This window comes from Cynara cardunculus (assembly GCF_001531365.2).
Source record: "Cynara cardunculus var. scolymus isolate 2C chromosome LG 3, CcrdV1, whole genome shotgun sequence".
NCBI lineage: Eukaryota > Viridiplantae > Streptophyta > Magnoliopsida > Asterales > Asteraceae > Cynara > Cynara cardunculus.
The window spans coordinates 2,146,314-2,167,637 of record NC_037530.1 but is presented as its reverse complement, the minus strand read 5'-3'; the positions used below and the strand labels follow the sequence as shown (position 1 = coordinate 2,167,637).

Sequence of the window (21,324 nt, the reverse complement as noted above, 5' to 3'; positions counted from 1 at the left end):
TAAAAACCAAGAAACAACTTTAGTTACCAGGGTGTTCCTCAGTTTTTCATTTTTTTAGGGGGTTTCCCTGAATCTCCCTCTATGTATATTGGTTTTGGTCCACAAGATTCTTTTTATGTTGTTATTATTGGATGGTATTTTTTTTTCTTTCTAACAGCTCTTTTAACATTGAAATACTGTGATCTCTTTTGCCTTTAAATCAACTGTAGAGTTGAAGTTTTATGGGGTACAAGACCCAAGTAAGGGAAGGAGGGGCATGGGAAGCACATGATAGAAAAAAGGTATTATCTCTCTCCTCACTTTGTTTCTTTTTCTGCATCTCTTTATATCTCATTGCTGACAAACAATGACCAAATAATCATTGAAAGCAGCATCATACCATATCTAAGATCTGATCAGACATTCTTGATTTAACTTTTGTTTTTCCTCCTCCTTTTGACTGGTCTTCTATTTTATCCTAGCATTCTACATGTAACCCCACATTTTCTCTTTGAAATGATGGAGCCTTGGATCCCTCAATATCATCACATTCAAATCATGAATCACAGAAAAACTAAAGATAGATTCATGTTGTCTGTATAGTTGTTTTTGTGAGCTAGAAAGGAAAGATTCCACTAAAGACTGATTATCTGGGTAACAGATCCAAGACTAGCTTCCCTTACTTTCATGCAAAAGAATCATATATAGAGAGAAAGAAGCTTTATATGTGTGTATATATTTATATAAATGATCTATATATATATATATATATATATATATATATAAAGAATTCCTTTTGCCAGAGCTTAAACTTCTGAATTCACATAAAATGCTGCTATGTTTCCTTGTGCATCATGCAGTAGAACTCATACATTGCTTTAAATTGGAGTTGGAGTCGGAATTTGGATTTAGAATAGGGGTATTGATATTTCGAAAGGGTACCATTTTTTTTCCCTTTTTCTTTTGAAATCTACAGAAGCTGGTGGCCAGCTTTGGAAACTTTGCTTGCATGCTATTTTTTTTTTGCAGAATGCCACCTTTCTCTCTACAAGATCAGGTTAAAGAGGTGAGACTTGAAATCATGATTCATGACATTGGATATGAAGGATGGGTAATTGGTATTCGGATTGGGCTGATGGGCGAGAGTGAGGTGTATAAGGTTTTAGGGTTTTAATTTGACATGGGTAGTTTAGTAATTTATCAATCTTATCTCATCTTCCTCATTTTTGTTCCACCTATTGTGGTAAAGCAAGGAAAATGCATTTTTGTTTTACTCAGTCTTGTTCCCAGTCTTAATGTCACATTGAACATGGGACAACAAGCTTTTTTCATGTCTTACCCTTTCCCGCTTACCAAACACACCCGAAAGGAAGAGGTGTTCACCACTAGGTATGACGTCTCTTTCTCCCTCTCGGATTGTTGAGATAGAGATGCCAAAAGACACAATGTTTAGGGGCTGTTTGGTTGGTTTTTCATCAAGTTCTATATGGATAAAGCTGTCAGTGTGGATTAATCTGTCTGTATGGATTGAAAAAGTTTTTGTTTTAGAGGGTTCCTTCATAGATGGAAGGTGCATGTTTTTTAATTGGGAGGGGAAGATTTTTGTTTTGGAGGGTTTTTTCATAGATGGAAGGTGCACATTTTTTAATTCGGAGTGACAAGTTTTTTCCAAACTTGGCTTTATGGATAAAGTTCCCTCCTAAAAACTTCCTGAACAAGCCATTTTCTATATCATTAAGCCACTACGAACAATCATGTATAGCTAACCGAATAAGTTGTGAGTCTCGTTAAACTCATTAAGCTGTGAACAAACAGGCCGTTAGTGTTCTATGATCTGAATAAATCTACAGCAATCATCAACATTACCATCAAATACGCCACCATTTTTTTCAAAATTTCGGAGCGATAACAAGAGCAAGAATGTGCATAAACCTGCATGTTTATTCTATTCAATGCAATTATGTCTAGTCTGATGGTAAATATGATAGTTGGTATGGATATGTGGTTGTGGGATCATGAATCTTCTCTCTCTCTCTCTCTCTAGATATATAGATATATATATCTGTATAATATTATAGATTTTGTGAAATAGAAGCTTGTATTTTTGGATTGTATATTGCCATTAAAGAGGAAAGTTGAAATGGCTTTCAAAAGAAAACACCTAATGGAATACTTTAAAGCATCAAACCACCCTTAAAAGGAGCTGTGTTTTTGCTTTTTCCTCTTTCCCCCTTTTCTTTGTTTTTCACCATCTTTTTTCCTGTCAGCAATGATGGCTATACATACATACATTGTATATATATATATATTATTGTGACATCATCTCTTGTTATTAACATATGTATTTTGTGATTGCAGAACCTTCAAGCCATTGAGATTATCTCCTTAATCATTGATTTTGAGGAAGATTACAATTATTATTAGGTGAATCCCTTTTTAAACAACATAAATCTCATACATTAAAAGGTGTTTCTTGTTTTCGTTCATCTACGTGACTACCCGTCATTTCATTTCATTTGTGGTTTTACGTAGGATATTGCTAAACAAACTCCCTTTTAAATCAGTATTTAAGAATTAGGAAAGTTTTGGCTCATACCATAGTAGAGGTTAAAGCTTGACCCCCTCTCTGGCATTTTCACACACACACACACACACACATATATATATATATATATATATATATATATATATATGTAAAGAGAGAGAGAGAGGGTGATATAGGATCAGGTTCACGGAAAACAGCAAAAAAATGAAAAATTGGGCAACACCCTAGTAACTATTCATGTGTACGGTATGCGCGTGTGTATACAAATAATTTATAAGTAATTCTTTCAGTATGAACATGTACATAACATGCAGGGTTCAAAGAAACCAAAAAAAAAACTTTACTTACTTGTAAGCACATGTGCATACCATATAGATGAACGTTATTAAAGTGTTCCTCAAGTTTTCCCTGGACCCCTCTCTCTCTCTCTCTCTCTCTCTATATATATATATATATATATATATATACACACACACATACACACACATTTGGGATCATGTGAGACTAGGCTGTTGTCTACCCATGATATCACATAAATAACACTGAACCTTCACAACAAAACACTGTGAAGGTAAACCTTCACGGTGTTTTTGTTGTGGAGGTTCGATGTTTTTCATACCTTCACAATTTTTGCTGTGAAGTTTCATTGTTATTTTATGGTCTCACAGTTCTCACGAAAATAGGTTGATCTCATGTGAACCCAACCCTTATATATATCTATATAGGGGCTGGTTCAAATACTAACCAAAATTATTGTGCAAACTATGTTAACCCGATCTTGATCGTTCATTTCTCATCAAACGGTCCTTATTAAATGAGACTATAAAAATAATCATTTAATTAATATATTAATTGAGATGCCTATGAACAACGGTTCACAGGGTACTTTTGTAAAAACATTGCATGAACACGATGAACATTTATATGAACACGGTGAATGTTCATGGATATTACATGGATATGAACACCATGAACACCGTGAACATCGGTTTACCTCATGATCAATTAGAGGGATCTTAAAAAATTTGTAACTCCCAAATAATTATTAGGGAGTTACATAAAGGTTAAATTACAAAATGACCATTGTATTCAATTTATAAGTTACATTTGAACATAAAATAAAGAAAGAATATGATTGGTTGATGTTGGTTAGTAGAGTTAACACAAAAAAATGGGTTAGTATTTGAACCACCCTCTATATATATATATATATATATACACACACACCCCTGTAGACTAGAGGTTCATTTAGCATACATATGGGGTTCTTTTAATCTATAGACTCATCATTTTTCATAATGTAAACTCATCTTAGAAAAAATAAAACCCTAATGATCTTAAAGGTGTGAGAACACCTCTTATGATCAAAAAAGAGATGTGTTTGAACACATGATTTTGGAGTTGTAGAAGAAAGGCATAAAGGACAAAAAGGTCATTTTAGATTGAAGTTTGTTTCATTTATGGGAGGGTTATCATGTTAAGTGTCTCTTTCATCACATCACCCATTTTTTTTCCTATCAAAATATTGCACCCCGTAGTTCATACTTTTCCCCCTTACCAACATCTTGATGATAATGTTGATGACATTGACTACCACTAAATTTCCATGACTTTTGTAAGTGATGAATTGCAACATATGGTTCTAAGGGTAAGATAGTAATTTTATGCATTGAAGCTTGTTTTTTATGACCATATCGTTAAGGGTAAGATGGTAAATTTATGTATATTTTTATCGTTGGTTATTTCTCTTTTCATGTTGTATCTATGGTGCTATAAACCAGGGACGTACTTATAGTGGTGCATACGGTGACAAGCTGTCGAAAGGTACAAAAGTTTAGGTTCGTGAAATGTGCCATCATATTAATTTGTTGTGTGTCACTGTATATATTTTAAAACTACAATGAGAACAAGTTTTATTTGGTAGAGTTGGTTTACAAGATTTTTATTCCACCCAGACCCAAGTTCGAATCCTGTTAGTAACATCTTAGTTAAAATGGTGTCAGTGTTTGGAAAAAAAAATTGTACATTTGTTTCTTATAGTCAAATGGTGTCTCTTTTCAAAAAATTTCTCTGTATTTTTTTCTTCAAGTTTTGAAAGATGAATATCTTGACCCTAAAAGTCGTACCAAGTGTTAATGGCATACTCATGAAAAGATCTATGTTCATCACTAAGTATTTTTCAAGTGTAAATGACACATTAGTCCTTTGTAACTCAAATGCACATAATAATAACTGAAAACTGTAATTTGAAAATTAAAATAATAACATGTTAGAGGCCGTTTACCAAACACTTACCTGGTAAACGTTTATCGGTAAAATCTAACACTACCATTTACTTACCGAGTAAAACTTTAGTTCACAGAAACGGCATCGTATGCAACAATTCGTCTAGTAAATGCTTATTGTGGTAAGAGTCGTCGCCCTCACTTACCGGGTAAGACTCATGGTCTTTGTCTCGCTCTTACCGGATAAGATTATTGGTTCTTACTATGTTCATCCGGTAAGGTAATGTGACTTAATAAACGCTTACTCGGGTTAGAAGAGGGTTTGTAGGGGTTGTTCTTATTTTATCAGAAGGTTTTGAATTAACCCCTTTCGATCATACTTCCCTCGAGATAAAAGAAAAGATGGGCAATCTGTTTTTTTCAGATTTATCGCCCCAATCAAAAAAATATTCTTGTCATAGGCCCTGTTCCTGGTCAAATATATACTGAAATCACCTTTCCTATTCTTTCCCCCAACCCCGTTACTAAGAAAGAGATTCACTTCTTAAAATATCCTATATACGAAGGCGAAAACAGAGGAAGAGGTCAGATTTATCCTGACGAAAACAAAGAGTAACAATACAGTTTATAATGCTACAACATCAGGTATAGTAAGCAAAACGGGAACTTAGATTTCCATTTGGTGTTAGAGATAACATGAAAATGAAGACATAATCCATTGTGCATAAAGTGATTAATTAATATTATCCTAATTAATAGTGGCTTCTTAATTTTAATATTATATTTATTATAATGGGATTTGAGTGGTGGTGTTTGGTTTGCCTTTCTAACCAATTTTAATGAGTTAGTGGTATGATACAATTATTTAATTTTAAGTGTAAAAAGTAGGAAAGCGTTATCTGCATTTTAGTGTTTGATCGGTCAGGTTCGGTTGCAGTTTGATTTAATCGATCTAGTTTTATGTTGGTGGTCGTTTTTGAATGGATCACGTAGTGTTGACCTGTGTTATTTTCGTTTTTAAAGTAACTGGTTGATCATTTAAAGAACAGTGGTCTTTTATTGTATACTGTGATTTGTTTTATTTGGTAAATGTTTGGTTGACTTGGTTTTTGGAACCCCTTTATCGACATGTAAAAGTGTCGTTGCAGTTTCATTTATGTTGTTACGTACATGAATGAAAACATCTATTAGCCGTATAATTGTATATAAAGGGCAAATTGCATGAAAAAGTAACGTACTTTAACTTGATTCCTATTTTGAGTAACGTACTTTTAAAACTTCTATTTTGGTATATAAGATAAAAGATTTTAAACATTTAAGTACCCAGGTAACCGGTTGAAAACTAATTTTAGATTAAAAAAAGACTAATTTTAGATTAAAAAATATATATCACTAATCACATCAACAAATAATATTGAGTTAGATACTACATCACTCGCCACATTAGCATGATAACCGGTTAATGCTTCAACCGGTTACCCAGATACTTAAATGTTTAAAACTTTACATCTTAGGTACCAAAATGAAATTTCTGAAAGTACGTTACCCGAAAAAAGAATCAAATTAAAATACGTTATTTTTTCATGCAATTTGTTCATAGTGAATTTGATAACAAATTTTACAGTAATATGACATTAAATATGTAAATAATCAAAGAAAACATGAAAGTAAAATGATATTTTCTTTAGTAATAATTTTAATCATTATTAAAAATGAATAATAATCCAATGAGAAATAAAAATCTTCTTGTGGCTATGAAAGTTCAAATACGGCAACTCCAGGTCATCTGCAAAACAGATGGTCGACCTGAGATTAGTCGATTCGCATAACGGGTTGGATATACATGTTAATAAAAAAAGGAATCATGGTTGTTAAAGTTTAAACACTTGATTCCCATTTTATTTTTCTCTTTATTTTCTTTTGGAGTTTTTTGTTGGCTTTTTTTTTTCTTTCCCTCCAAAATATTTACTTTTTAATTTTTTTTAAATACATAATTTTTTATAAAAACATAAGGGTTGTTTGTTTATCTCTTAATAATTTCATTAAGAGACAACCTCTCAATCGTTAAAAGTTGAATCTTGTTTGTCAAAAAAAAATTTGTTTCTTAATAGTTCTAAAACTCTCTGAATGATTTTGTATCTTGGACCTCCCTTAACCATTTCGCACCCTAATTTCATTTTGAATAATTACCAAATAATTATATTTCATTTTGCAATATATTATAAAAGCATATGGCAAAATGCACAAAATAACAATCTACTTTCATAAATTTCTTTATTATAGCATTGTACTTCCAGTTTTTCTTATTACAACAATGTACATTCAAACTATTTTTTATTAGAACATTGTACTTTAAAAAAGTTTATCTCTTAATGGTTCTAAAACTCTCTGAATGATTTTGTATCTTGGACCTCCCTTAACTATTCCGGACCCTAATTTCATTTCGAGTAATTACCAAACAATTATATTTCATTTTGCACTATATTATAAAAGCCTCTAAATCATTCTGACTACTTAATCATTTTACATCAAACCATTCAGCAACTGTCATAAAAAACTAACCCCATCTATTATATTACTAGAAATGACCGATTATTTTAAAATTTACATTAAAATGATGAATAATATATACTACAGAGAATCAAATATGTGGTCAATTATATATTTTTTTTCAAACAATCGTTGGGTGTAAGATTTCGAACAAAAAAATGTATTGTCATAATAAAGTAGAACTTCAAATGTTGAATATATTATATTTATAAACAGATTTCACGTGAGACCAACCTGTTTTCGTGAGACAACTTTTTTACACTTGAAACTTCACAGCAAAGCGTTGTGAAGGTAACCTTCACAGTGTTTTTGCTATAAATGTTCGATTTTTTTTACCTTCACAGTGTTTTTACTATAAAAATTCGGATTTTTTTACCTTCCTAGTCCACCCTGCCTCCAAAATTCAAAATCTTTGATTTATTATGAGCTTTCTTTTGCATTTTCTTTAGTTACTTTTATTCTTTGCCAAAGTCATGGATCATGTCTTTGTCAAACTTTATGAATCCCAACATTCTCTTTATTGTTTGTTTCTATCAACTCCTTTTAAATTAAATTCCTTTCTTAAATAAATATTTAAATTTTTATAATAATATTTTATTTTTTATAAGGATATTTTATTTTAATTTATAATAAAATGAATAATCGTAGTTGTGGCTTAATGGTTAAGCTCTAAGTTCCAGACGTCCATGACAATTATGGTCATATATTATTACTAGATAACTGGGTATTTTCGATGGTTTTTAGATAGATTTTAGCAGAATATCAGTTAATTTTTTTCTAAAATTTTCTATGGATTTTTGAAGCAAAATGGCCCGTTGATATTCCGTCGAAGATTTTAGACGGATTTTCAATGACAACTGTGCTCGTCGAAAATCCCTTGTAGTTTTCGTGGGTTTTTTGACGGATCTCTACCGTATCGAAAACCCTCATTCTCGAATACAATGTTACTGACGAGATTTATCGTCAAACATCGATCGAAAATGTGGGTTTTCAACAGAATGTATAAAATTATGTGAGAAATGAAGTAAAATAGCCATGAAACTAAAATATGAGCACAAATATTACCAAATCTATTACAAGAACTGAAGATCATGAAAGGCAGTTGTTAGTATGCATACCTAAACTCACATTTCTATCACAAAATCTAAAACCCCATTTCAAACTACACCCTAATTTACAGACAAAAAAGTCATGATCATATTGATATTACAACATTTGGAGTTTGAAAATCACTTGCTTATCAACTGAATCCAAAATCCCAATATCAGAAACTGAGTTTTGATCATTTGATCTGCTGTGATCTTCAGTTGCAACATTCAAATCCAAAGTGATGGACTCATCAACGGTTTCGCGTTGTTCGTTGTTGTACTTTCGCCTAATGCTAGGAGAACAAACTCGTGAAACCGAACTGAAGCTTTCGCAGCTGAAGATAACAATGGCGTCGTCGAGAAGAACCGGTTGGCCACCATTTAGGGTGATTCTTCCATTCTGGATTGCTTTCTTGATGCCCGTTTGCGAATGGTAATCCACCTGCTCGATATCTTCCATTAGGAACACTCGGCTTGCGTTTTCTTGTACAGCTTCAGCAAACGTTTCGAGATAACTTTGGCCGTTTTCGTCTCTAACCCTTTTGTTGCTAACAAATTCTTGATCATCATCGGTAGAATCGGCTCTTGTTGCTGAGAAACTGCTGAGGCCTATGTGCACCAAGTTGTTTCTTGATCCAAATACAACCTTAGCTAGCTCTCTTGCTATCTTCCCTTTTCCATGGTTATCAGCACCCAAGAAAGACAACCATGTTTCTTCTTTCCCTTTTCGTTCCATTGTTGATCCAGACCTGCATTGAAGGATTGTACTTACTATTTCTGGAATCACCTCTCTTTGCCATGGTACAACTCTCTCCAATGCATTGCTTAGAACCTTCTCATTCTCAGAAGTGACCTCTTTGAACTTGTGTAAGTAGTACTGATGATCATCATCTTCACTAGCTTCACTACAAGAAGCCGAATTTGGACTGGAATTCGGGTTCGATAGGAGTTCAGGCATAAGCGTTTTCGGGTTGGGCTCATCGAAACATTCATCGTCGACTATCGATGTGAAAAACTGGTATTCTTTTGGGGATCTGTTTGATTCAAAAATCACAGGCCACATGGGTTGTTTGTGTAGTGAACTGCAAATCGAGTTCCATTTCTTGCAAAGATTCCCAACTTTTTCACATTCCTGCACCATTTATCATATTGTTTTAGATCACTTAGTTGTTACAAGATTAGGGTTTTTAAGCATGTATGTATATATATGTATATATATATGTGTATGTGTGTGCGTGCGTGTGTGTGCGCGCACATACAAGTAATTGAAGCGGTTTTTTGGTTTTATGCACGTGTGCATGTTACAAATTACTTGTATGTACATACGCATACCATCAAAATGAATGGTTACAAGATCTTTCTCGGTTTTTCATTTTTTGCAGTTTCTACATGTATAATATAACAAGAACTAACCTGATCATAATTGATAGTCTGTCTTGAGTTCTCTTCCTTGTACTGTTGGAGCCATGAAGGCAAGGTGGAGCCAGTGGTAGTAGCAGTAGTAATGGACCTGTTGGTACGGCCATAGCTCGTTATGGTTCGAGCCTCTCGTGTGAAGTTAACCGAACACTCCCCACAACAAGTGAGCATTTTCATCTTGTTTCCTGAATCTTTGTTGCTATAAAACAAAACCCAATTCAAAGATCAGTTGTCTAACATGAAAAAGATAGTCTTTAAGACAATAGAACCAAAAAAAGAAAAGTTGATCAGATCAGTGTAGTTACCTTTCAAGATTGAGGGTGAGGTCCAAACTGGCAACAGAAAGTGTAAGAGGACAAAGATCCCATAGAGTCTCAAGTGAAGGGTGACCTGTTTTGCACCTCATGTATGTTTGAGAATTGGCTATCCCCATCAACCACAACTTCCCACTATCAACACCAAACATGAGTCCACTTAGCTCCATGATCATGTGCTCCATTGGAGAGTAGTAGCAGCTTCTGATCAGCTTTTGTTCGCTGTGGTTCGACCAGTAATCCGAAACCCATTTGAGATCACCCAAATATAAGATTACTCCTCTACCCACATAGCTTTTCACCAGACACTTGAGCTCCCTAACTTTATCTTCAACATCTTCCCTTGAAAGATGATTTAGCGAGTGCAAAGGAAGGCTTACGAACTGCATGAACCTCAAATTGACGTTGTTTTCGGTCTCGAATTTGTCTATAACTCCTCTAACTATGGCATCAGCACTAGCCAAACACTCTCTTATAACAACGATGTTCTTTCTTTTCTTGTTCATCATCATTTCTATGACACTCATCACATCCTCATCTTGGACTTTGGCTGAAGATACGGGTTTGATGTTCTCTTTTGATTGAGAAAAACTCACAGGGCTTGGGGAAGAGACCGCTATCTCCATTTGTTCGATGTTGTTTTTAACTTGGGTGCTAGAGAACCCGGCTTCTCGCATGACTCTACTCACACTAGGATCATCCAAGATGGATATAATGAGTTGTTCTATCTCCACTTTAAGAGCCAAAATGGGTTGTTGTTGGTTTTCAATAGAACCACGTCGTTGGTGAGCTTGAGCACGCTTGAAAGCCGCCACCAACGCATTGGAAAGAGAGGGGTGGTGAGATTGATTAGGGCTTAACATGATAGGGCTCGACTGTGAAGTAGGGAGACGATTCAAGGCCACATTGAAGCAAAGCTCGAGAGCTTTGCATTGAAGAGGGTGAGAGTTTGGTTGAAGACAAGCCTTCCGTAAAAGGCTTGTTGGCGATGCCAACATCGCGCTAGCTACATGGAGCGGCGTGACCTGCGCATGGCCTCTCCGTCTAGCCAAACCGAGAGCTTGCTTCACCACTGTTGCGGCTTCGGGTGTTAGTGTGTGTTGGATTGTATAGCCTCCAGCCCTCATGTTTCACTATAGCTATGGTTTTCTTGAATATGGTTAGGGTTTTTTTCAAGATTTATGAAGGTAGGGGTCAAGAAATGGTTATATGGTCTTGTTCTTCATGTGGGTTTTTGATCTTGAAAGTTGGTGTGCATATTGCATTGCCAACTAGTGGTGATATGTAGTTTATAAGAAGAGGGTACTAAAAGAAGTAGTGTGAAGTGGGGTTTTTGTGCTTTTCTTGTAGTTGTTAGTTTTGTATGTGAAAGTGGAATGCATGTGAAGCAAAGCAAAGTTCTCTCTCATAAAAAGACTATGTTTTATTATTATTTAGGGTTCTTTTCGTAAATGCTTATCCAGATAAACATTTATCAAGTCACATTATCTTACGAGATGAATATGACAAAGACCAAGAATCTTATCCTGTAAGTGCTAAGACAATTACCAAGAGTTTTAGTGATGACGATGACTCTTACCATGATTAGTGCTTACCGGGTAAATTGTTTCATTTTTTACAATTTATTTTCTCTCTCTCTCTCTCTATGTGTGTGACACACATAGTGACTCTCACTCCTCTTTGTTAGTCTCTAAAAACCAAAAAAAGGTGAAAGTACATAGATAATAATGGAAGTTGGACTGCTTTAGAATTAGAGGTGATAATTTGAAGTGATAGATCCAAGGCCATAGCTTCCCTTACTTTCAAGCAAAAGAAAAGATGGGTTGTAATAATAATGTAATAAAAAATTAAAAAAAAGGTAAATTTGGAGAGTGATGGTATTTAAAAGGGTGCAATTTGTAACTTTCTTTTTCTAAAGACTGCAAAAGCTACAAGCTGTGGAAACTTTGTCCCCCCTTAACTTTCTTTATTTTACAAAATCCCACCCCTTACTTTCTCTTTTTTACAAAAAGCTTTGTGGTGTGGAAGCTTGTCTTGGTTACAGACTCTACCTTCTATCAAACACTAGAAACAAACAAAATCTCATTTACCTTTAACTTCACCATTCATTTTCTTTTTTCAATATTTTTCATCAATATACATACATGCATGCATGCATACATACATACATACATACATACATACATTATTATCATAGTATCGTCAACAACGGAGGCATTGATAAGAAGTTTTCGATAATACTAACAACGTTTGAGAGATGAAGGCAAATCTAAAATGACTGAAAATTGTTGATAAATACTATTTTTTTTTTCATTTATTATAGTTTTTATTAAGTGTAACAACTCGTCCCACATGGATAGAACATGCGAATTGTTAGCTTCTTATAAATACAAAGTAGTGGGCTACCAATAACTTTCATCATTATTTTAAGTTGAGTTCAAAGTTATTGGGTCAGTTCATTGCTTTGAGCTTTAGGGGTGTTACAAATGGTATCAGAGTCGATTCTTGTACCATCGGGATGGTGGGGCAAACCTCATCGGGTATGATTCGTCCTTGAAAGGGGGTGTTTGTAACATCTTAGGCGAATCCCACATTGCCAATGACGAGGAGAAAGATTTTGGGCAGGCCTAAGGAAGACGTCAAGAGTTTATGTTCTCATATTTTCATAAAACATGGGTGCTCTCATTTGAACCCTTGCCTACATATAACTTGTGTATCAGTGGCTAAATATATGGGTAAGAGCGGTAATCATGTATTTATACAAAATCATACTATTAAAGAGATAAAGGCGTAATTATTTACAAACCTAATAAATGGTACAAACTCATAACCCAGTTTTTATGTATTGCTTCACATATGAAACCACATGTGTGAAGATGCATTGTCAATAAAATGTTGTTTTAAATGTAAAACGTCCATGATTTGTTTTGTGAATGAAAAAAATAACGTTTCACATATGAAACAACATTGTATAAACACTGTATTTTCATATACATGATTTCATATACGAAACAACACATGAAAACTGATTTGTACATTTGTAAAAATTACTGGGTTTGTAATAAAACTGGACTCTAAAGAGCTATCGTAGAAATGCTGTATGCATTTGAATACATATTGAATGAAGTCGACATGTTTCACTTTTAGCTACGGTTTTAAATTTTAATAATTTATCTATTTGACTTATTTTGATATAAAAAATAACCAAAATTTATCAGATAAAAATTTGTTGTACCAAAATTACACGTCTCATTAATATTAATCAATTAAATTAAAACACATTAAAATTTTATACATTTTAGATTTATTTTATTTAAATTCACAACTTCTCTATAAATAATAAATTCACATATAATTTTTGAGTTGTCCATCAAATATTATGTTTTCTTTCGAAAAAGATTTTTTTATTATTATTTAATATATAGGAAAATCATTTTTTGATATTTTATTCAATAATAAAATGTATTTATGATTAAAAAAAATCATATATTAAAAGATATCTTTAAAATTAAGTTCATTAAGTTATTCATATATTTGTGGTTGTAATCATTAGTGAATATATATATATATATATAGAATTACTCTATGATTGGAGAACCTATAGCCATTGATTAATTTTAGTTCCTCAATCATTGGTTTTATTGTTAATGAAAAATTAAATTTAATATTATAGACATTAAAATTTTATTATAATTTATTTTTGAACATTTATATTATAATTTTCAAAAAAAGTTTAATAACTACAAATTCAAGAAAAACCAGTGCATTTATTATTCTTTTTATGATCGTGTTACTGTTTACAGACTTAGATGCTGTAAATGTTTAGTGATAATCATGTATTCTTTTTTTTCTTTTTGATATTATCTACTGAGATTGATGAATTAGGATCATGAATAAGGTTTTTGTTTGATATTTCTGACTGAAATTGAAGAAAGATCAGTTTTGACTTAATTATCTACCAAACTAACAGTTATTTTAGTAGTCAGTAACTTTGAAACGCTGTTGATACTTAACTCTTGTTGGGGGTGAGAAAATGATGATGACAACCACAAGGGTGGTGTCCGATTGATTTGAGTTTGGACTCCAAAGGTCAAAAGTGACTAGAGATCTCAGGTTCGAATCCAAGGAAGAAGAAAAATTCTCTTGTAGCCACGGAGGTTCAAATGTGGTGACTTCAGGTTACCCGTGAAGCGGGTGATCGCTTGGGATTAGTCGGCTCGCATAGCGGGTTGGATATCCAGGTTAATGAAAAAAAAAAGATGATGATGATGATGATGACATATACGTGAAAAACGGTAGTGTAAGGTTTAAGCTTAATTTTATGATTTTATGTAAGAATCTTTGTACTTATGTTTTTGGCTTTTGTAAAGAAACTTGCCTTATAATGATTCAAATTCAAAAACAAAGATCGAATCGAAGAATAATATTTACGCTTTTTGTAAAGAGTGTTATAATTTGTTTTTTCTTGTTTTTCAGAAGAAAACAAGACGAAAAGCGCTTGAAAGGGAAAAAGGGGGGATTTGATACGTAATCTTTTTGATGGATTGAGGCGCGCTCAAGGAAAGAACAAAAGAAAGCTGTTTTATGTTGTCTTGGACCATAGGTTTACTCCTATAAAAGAAATTCAGTATTTGGTTTCAGTAATTAACAGTTTAGCGATACTGGGTTCGGATGCTCTTTTTCATTAGCTTTTTCGAAAGGAAAAAAAAACGCAACTTCAAATTTTATATCACCCGTTTTGACCTTGTCCAACAAAATGACTGATAACGTTGAATACACTAACATTCAATTCTGTATCGGAATGAGACTTTGTCATTCCGGTTTTTGCATATGGGGTCTTTGGTGATTAGATTTTTGGCATTTGTCGTTTAATGTTTGTAGAAAGATCGATACACAGATGTAATAATACTCATTATACATGTGATCTGACTGATAGAAGATAAAAACACGACCATTCACGAAATTTAGAAGTTGTTTTTTTTTTTTTGTTAAAATATATCTGAAATAAGATGAGTTAATATGGACAACGCTCATTACCAGTACAATGAAATGTTATTTATGAAGAAAAATGCGTAAATACATTATTCAGTTCTTACACTTTTACGTATATAAAATAAAAAGATTCAGCAATCATATATTATCATTGTGATAAGAGGTTCGCCGCAACAGCCGTCATGGCGTGCTGTAACTTAAAGATTGTGTCTCATACCATGTTAAGCCTATGGCACATCATGGCCTGATATACGGTTTTTGTAACATGATATTTTATTTAGCTTTTTAATGTATTAGTTGTTAGTTTTTAAATATATATATATATATATATATATATATATAAGTTAATTTAAATTGTTTATTATCATTAACTCATTGAGTAATATCAGAAAACATATGTTTATGTAAATCATTTGAGAACTCCAAAATTTGTGAGATCTATGAGAACTTCTACCTTAAGGTCATGTTTCACATTTTTTTTTTCATGTAAATATATAACATTTAATGTAGTGATTAACATATATTAGTTTCACAATGTATGTGTGTATTTCATATGTATTCGGTTCACAATGTAAAACTTGTTTACGTGTATTTTTTGTTTCACGAACACAAAAAAAATTCACATTGTGAACTGAGTATATATGAAACAATTGTGAAACAAATATATGTCAATCACTACCTTAAATTCTAGTTATATATATGAAATAACACATGATGCACTGGTTCTTAAGGTTAACACAATTTCATGGTTTTCATAATTTATTTTGAAACATCAACCCACTAATATAATTTGGGCTAATAAATATCTTACTTGGTTACAAATGGGCTCCTCACATTTCAAAAAGCCCATCATTTTTAGGACTTAGAGATTAGGTTATTTGAATATTTTAAAAGATCCAAACCGGCCCGATTTGTCGAACCGGTTGACCTTTTATCAGATAAAATATCAGTCTTGAGCAGTGTTTCGTTATGGTGTAGGACTCGTCTACATAGTGATGATAAAACATGTATCTTTGTGTAACGTGTGGTGCACGTTTTTTACAAGGCACGACTTTTTTTTTTGAAAAGTATTTTTTTTTTATTTTTGTGTTTTTACATTTTAATCTTTATAGATTTAGCTGATCACATTACTCATAGTTTTCTTTGGATTCACACATGGCACAAAATCAGCAATAAAAACGAAGTTTTAAAACATTTCGAAAATCTATTTTGAATATATGTTCACTAACTTTTTGTATAATAGTAGTTAATATATATGATTATTCTTTTTCTAATATGAATGTAAATTTTTTAATATCATTGTATTATTAAATAATAAATAGAAAACATATATGTATGTATATATATATATATAGAGAGAGAGAGAGAGAGAGAGAGAGAGAGGGGAGGGAGGGAGATTTTGGAGGAAACCCCTAAAAAAATAAAAAAACCGATGAATACTCTGATAATTTTTCATCTGAATGATATGTACATATGCACACGAGTAACTGAAGTTGTTTCTTGGTTTTTAAGACAACTATTTCTAGCTGTATATCATAAAGGATTTGTCAAAAAGTGTTCAACAAGCTTCCAAAAATTGTCTTTTAGCATCTCCCATTTTCCTTCAAGTCTCCAACTTCCATATCCAACTGCTGCCCTATGCTGCATCAATGCTTTAGCATGAGTGATCGGTCAAAAAGTGTAAGTTAATCATCTATTTGTCTTAAAAAAAAGTAAATCATAGCATTTAGCTCTAAGAAACAATAAATGGAAATTAAGAAGATAAAAGACTCGAAGTTGGGATGTAAATAAGCTAATTACAGGTAAAAAAAAATGAGTGTAAAAACATTGAATAATCAGTGTATATCAGTATTCATTAATGACTATCTAGGTACAGTAGGTGAATGATATGTACCGTACACAAACAAATGTGAGATTCCACATAGTCACTCCAATGATAGCACTACTCACGAACTAAAGTAGAAGTTAGATTTCTAGAAAACGACAGTGGCGTTCCCGATGACGAAATCGACGGTGTCGTAGACGTCGCATTCTCGGTAGAACTGCCAGAGAGTATGTTGGTAGGGTCACGAAACTGCATTGGTAGAATATCTATGTTTGATTTCATTACATGAAAACAGACAATAGATGAAATATGTGTTTGGTTTCATGTGGTGAATTAATATATACATGAACATTATGTTTGGATTTCATCGGGTGAAATAACATATTTATGAACATTATGGTTTATTTTATGAAGTGAAATAAGGTGAGTGTGTGTTTCATTTGGTGAATCTTTGTTACCAAAATGACGATTATGCTTCTTTTTTATTAACAAAACAGTATTCGATTAGATCAGTTTTGACGATTCTCAACCAGATATTATGTAGGGGAGAAGAAAGTGAGGGAAAACATAATGATGAATGATTGGTCATGTCATCCAGACTTCCAAAGCCTTGTTTGGAAATTAGCATCGAATAGAATACAACTATTCATACACATTTCCAAATCTTTTGATGCAAACTTTTCAATCTTTCCAAATATTTTCGCATTTGGAAGCTCCATATAATTTATATATATATATATATATATATATATATATATATCTGGGATTACTTGAAATCAGCCTGTATCCATGAGACCACTTCTTTACATTTGAAACTTCACAGCAAAACGCTGTGAACGTTCGGCTTTTTTTTTTACCTTCACATCATTTTGCTGTGAAGTTCAAGTGTAAAAAAAATGGTCTCATGAGTCTCACGAAAAACAGGTTGGTCTCACATGAGCCCAACCCTATATACATACACACACACACACACACACATATATATATATATATATATATATATATATATATATACCCCAAAAATTGAAAACCTATTGAAAAGTCTGGTAATAATTCATCTGAACAGTATGCACATGTGCATACAAATAGTTGAAGTCGTTTTTTGCCTTTATGCATACGGACAAATTGCTTACAAATTACTTGTATACACATGTACATACTATACAGATAAAAAAGTTAATAATAATAATAATAATAAAGAAGGTATATTTAATTATAGATAGCAGCGAAGAAGAAGGATTTTGTCTTTGGAGAAGTGACATTTGATTTGAACAAAATATTGACTGGACAAAGTAGACCTACTTCAACATGTTCATGTTCAAGTTAAAGATAAGTAGTCATGTACGTGTTACACTCCAAAACACACAAACCAATTTTTTTTTTTTTTTTTATTTACGTTTGCGATGTAAAGTGTTATCGGGGTCGTTATCCGTCTCTCGTTACGTTCATATGAGATAAATGTCGATTGTAGTCAGAAGGGTAGAAAATGTGAGGGTCAAAGGAGGGATAGATCGAGGACGACATAGGATGAAGATATACTGGTCGTAGCTATTTTCAAAGGCGAGATCTTTGAAGTGGTTTTTGGAGACGTATGATTAAGATAACAGACGAAAGATGGAGATATGTAACTAAAAGGTTGTTTGTTTATCTCTTAATAGTTCCATTGAGAGGCAACATCTGAATTGTTAAGAGGTGAATCTTCTTTGACAAAATCCTCTGAATGATTTTGTATCATGGGTATTTTTTAACCATTCAGCTCTCTAATTTCATCGTAAACAATTACCAAACAATTATGTTTCATTTTGTATTATATCATGAGAGTCTTTTAATCATTCCGACAACTTAATCATTCAACAACTGTCAAACAGCCCATAACCCAGATGGGAGGAAGCAGGTGGTGGACCTATGTATGTCCAAGCGGGCTTCCATGCATCCGCTTAACTTATTTCGGAAGTAGAATCTTTTTTAAGGCATGAAAGGTGCACTCGCTAAACTTTGAGTGGTGCTCCGAGATATTAGAAAATATAATAATAATATAAAAAAAACATCAGCTAAAAACCCGAAAAAGTATCTCGAAATCAACGAAAAAGCCTGAAAAAGTCACTTAAAATCGACCAGAAAACTTGAAAAATTTCTCAAAATCAACAAAAAGAACTTTAAAAATCCCTTGAAACAGTAATCGACTAAAAACACATCGAACAACTTTGTAGACCTTTGATTTATCTTAAAAGTGTCTTTGTTTTAAAAAAAAAATCTTGGATCCACCGTTAGGAAGACAGGATGACGGTGAAAAGTATGTGGGACCCACACAAAAATCAGAAGAGGTTCTTATTTTACCGAACTTTTTTTAAGTTCTTGTTTTGCTGACATGATCGTTGATGTGGCAATAAAAAGTGACATTTTGAGATTTCTCAAAATCACTTCGTTGTTCTATCGTTGATAATTAGGTCTCGCTATAATCAATGTGAGCCAATGTTTACTCATAATTCCTTTCAACCTAATCTCAATGAAAATATTATTTTCTCTCTCATTCACCGACACAATCTTCAACTTCAACCAATCTCACTTTTTTTTATCATTTAACCGTAAATAAAATATTAATTTATAAAAATTATATGTTGCATATTTTAAAACGTAATCATAATTATAAAAACATACCATACAATTGAAATTAAATTAAAAAAAAGTCACAAAATAAGTACAAAATTACATATCTGAAATACATAAATAACCGTAGTTAATTACCAAGAGTCCAAGACCGAATTTGGGAAGCGACCAAAGAAAGAAATTGAAACTTTTGCAAGATAATGATAATATTGAAATGAAGAGAAAGATTGTTACGATGAAAATATGTCAATATTATGCTCTATTTGTAGGGAATCGAAAACCATAAACTTTAATACATTTTTTAATTTTAATTTTTTTGTTAAAGTTTTTTTTTTTATCAGATAAGTTTTATAAAATAAATATATAACATTGACCAATAATAATGTGCCACGTGACAGATGAAATGGGAAGGAAAAACTACAATCTTGGTTCAGACTCTGAACTAGATCGATTGGGATTGGATTTTTTAATTGTTTTTTTCTTTTTCGTTTTCTTTTTTAAATCCCATTTTGTCATAATCACGATGGTAATGTGCCACAAGCCGTTTATCGTTACGATAGATGTCAAGTGGAAATGCAGTAATGTATGCAGCTGAAGTATCTTAACAGACCGGTAGGCTTGAACATTGTTCCTACCTAACCCGATCAATTCGAAACAACAACAAAATTAATAATTAAATATCTATTTTTAAATTAATTATATATGCACAAGTACAAATATATATATATATATATATATATATATATATGTGTATATATATATATATCAATTATCAAATAAATTAATGGTTAATTATTATCTTTTCCTCCTCAATGATCTTCTCACCACCACCTTTGGACAAAGGAGAAGAAATGGGAGAAGTAAAAGTAGAAGCAACAGAAGTGAAAGAAATTGTGGAATGATCACAAGAAGAACCACCACCACCACCATCGGTTCCGCCATAGCCGCCGCCGCTACTGCCGCCACCAGAGATTCCGGCGAGCAAATCAACAAAGGCCCCAACAATAAGCTCATGGTGGTTCTTCCCATTCATCCTTAAATACCACCCTAACAACTCCTCCAAACACTCCCACTCTTTCAATCCATGCCTCTCCACCATCTCCTCCATCGATTTCTTGAAATCCCCATGTGGATCGTCCGATTCAATTGCCATCGCCACGCTTTCTTTATACGGTATACCGCCGTCACCACCACTCTCATCACCGCCGCCACCGCCGCCACCACCATCACCACCAATCTCTGCATGCGCACATTGCTTGTTACCTTCAAGGATGGAACTGGTAACGGGGCCAGGTTCAAAGAACAAACGTTCTGACCTGGCCCCACGAACAATCGTCTCCAACGAGGATCCGTACTCATTGGTGTTCAAATACTCCTCGGACTCTGTCGAAATGCTAGCAGATTCCGAGGAGTTGGTGAAATAGGAGTCGGGGGTTGTCAGTGTTTCTGCTTCCGGCTGCGAATACTTGGGATCAAAGAAGACGGAATTGACGGTTTTAAAAATGATGTCGCCGGAAGCGACTCGAAAAGAAAGGGTTTTGGGATTCTTACAAGAAGGCCATAGCCATGTTTCTTTACGTTTGTTGAATGACAATAGAGATGAAGGGATGAGCTTCATGTTGTGAATCCCCAATGCTTTACAAAGGGTTTTGTAGGATTCTTGATTCTATAAATGTCTTCCTAGGCTCTTGCTTTGTATTAATGGTTATCACAAGGGAAGAGAGAGGTATATATATATATATATATATATATATATATATGTATGTATATGTGTGTGTGT

At 33.1% G+C, this 21,324-nt stretch overlaps 2 protein-coding genes across 2 annotated transcripts; both read right to left on the bottom strand.

Annotated features, from left to right (window-relative positions):
* Positions 1–8,348: 8,348 nt before the first annotated feature.
* LOC112510008 (protein SMAX1-LIKE 3-like) lies at positions 8,349–11,247 on the bottom strand. The gene is made up of 3 exons (XM_025115256.1): positions 10,112–11,247; positions 9,801–10,005; positions 8,349–9,519 (listed from the first exon to the last, which is right to left on the bottom strand). Exons 1-3 carry the CDS (start codon positions 11,245–11,247, stop codon positions 8,506–8,508), a joined length of 2,355 nt encoding a protein of 784 aa, XP_024971024.1. The 3' UTR covers positions 8,349–8,505.
* A 9,078-nt stretch (positions 11,248–20,325) lies between these two features.
* LOC112508559 (transcription repressor OFP13) lies at positions 20,326–21,162 on the bottom strand. The gene has a single exon (XM_025113227.1). The coding sequence runs from the start codon at positions 21,160–21,162 to the stop codon at positions 20,326–20,328; it is 837 nt and encodes a 278-aa protein (XP_024968995.1).
* Between the last annotated feature and the right edge of the window lie 162 nt (positions 21,163–21,324).

Bases quoted from the DNA above. Each gene is read 5' to 3' on its own strand.
- LOC112508559 (XM_025113227.1), bottom strand. From the start codon at position 21,162: ATGAAGCTCATCCCTTCATCTCTATTGTCATTCAACAAACGTAAAGAA.
- LOC112510008 (XM_025115256.1), bottom strand. From the start codon at position 11,247: ATGAGGGCTGGAGGCTATACAATCCAACACACACTAACACCCGAAGCC. The intron at 10,006-10,111 runs GTAACTACACTG...TTTGTTTTATAG, and splicing joins CTCACCCTCAATCTTGAAAG to CAACAAAGATTCAGGAAACA. The intron at 9,520-9,800 runs GTTAGTTCTTGT...TAAATGGTGCAG, and splicing joins AGACTATCAATTATGATCAG to GAATGTGAAAAAGTTGGGAA.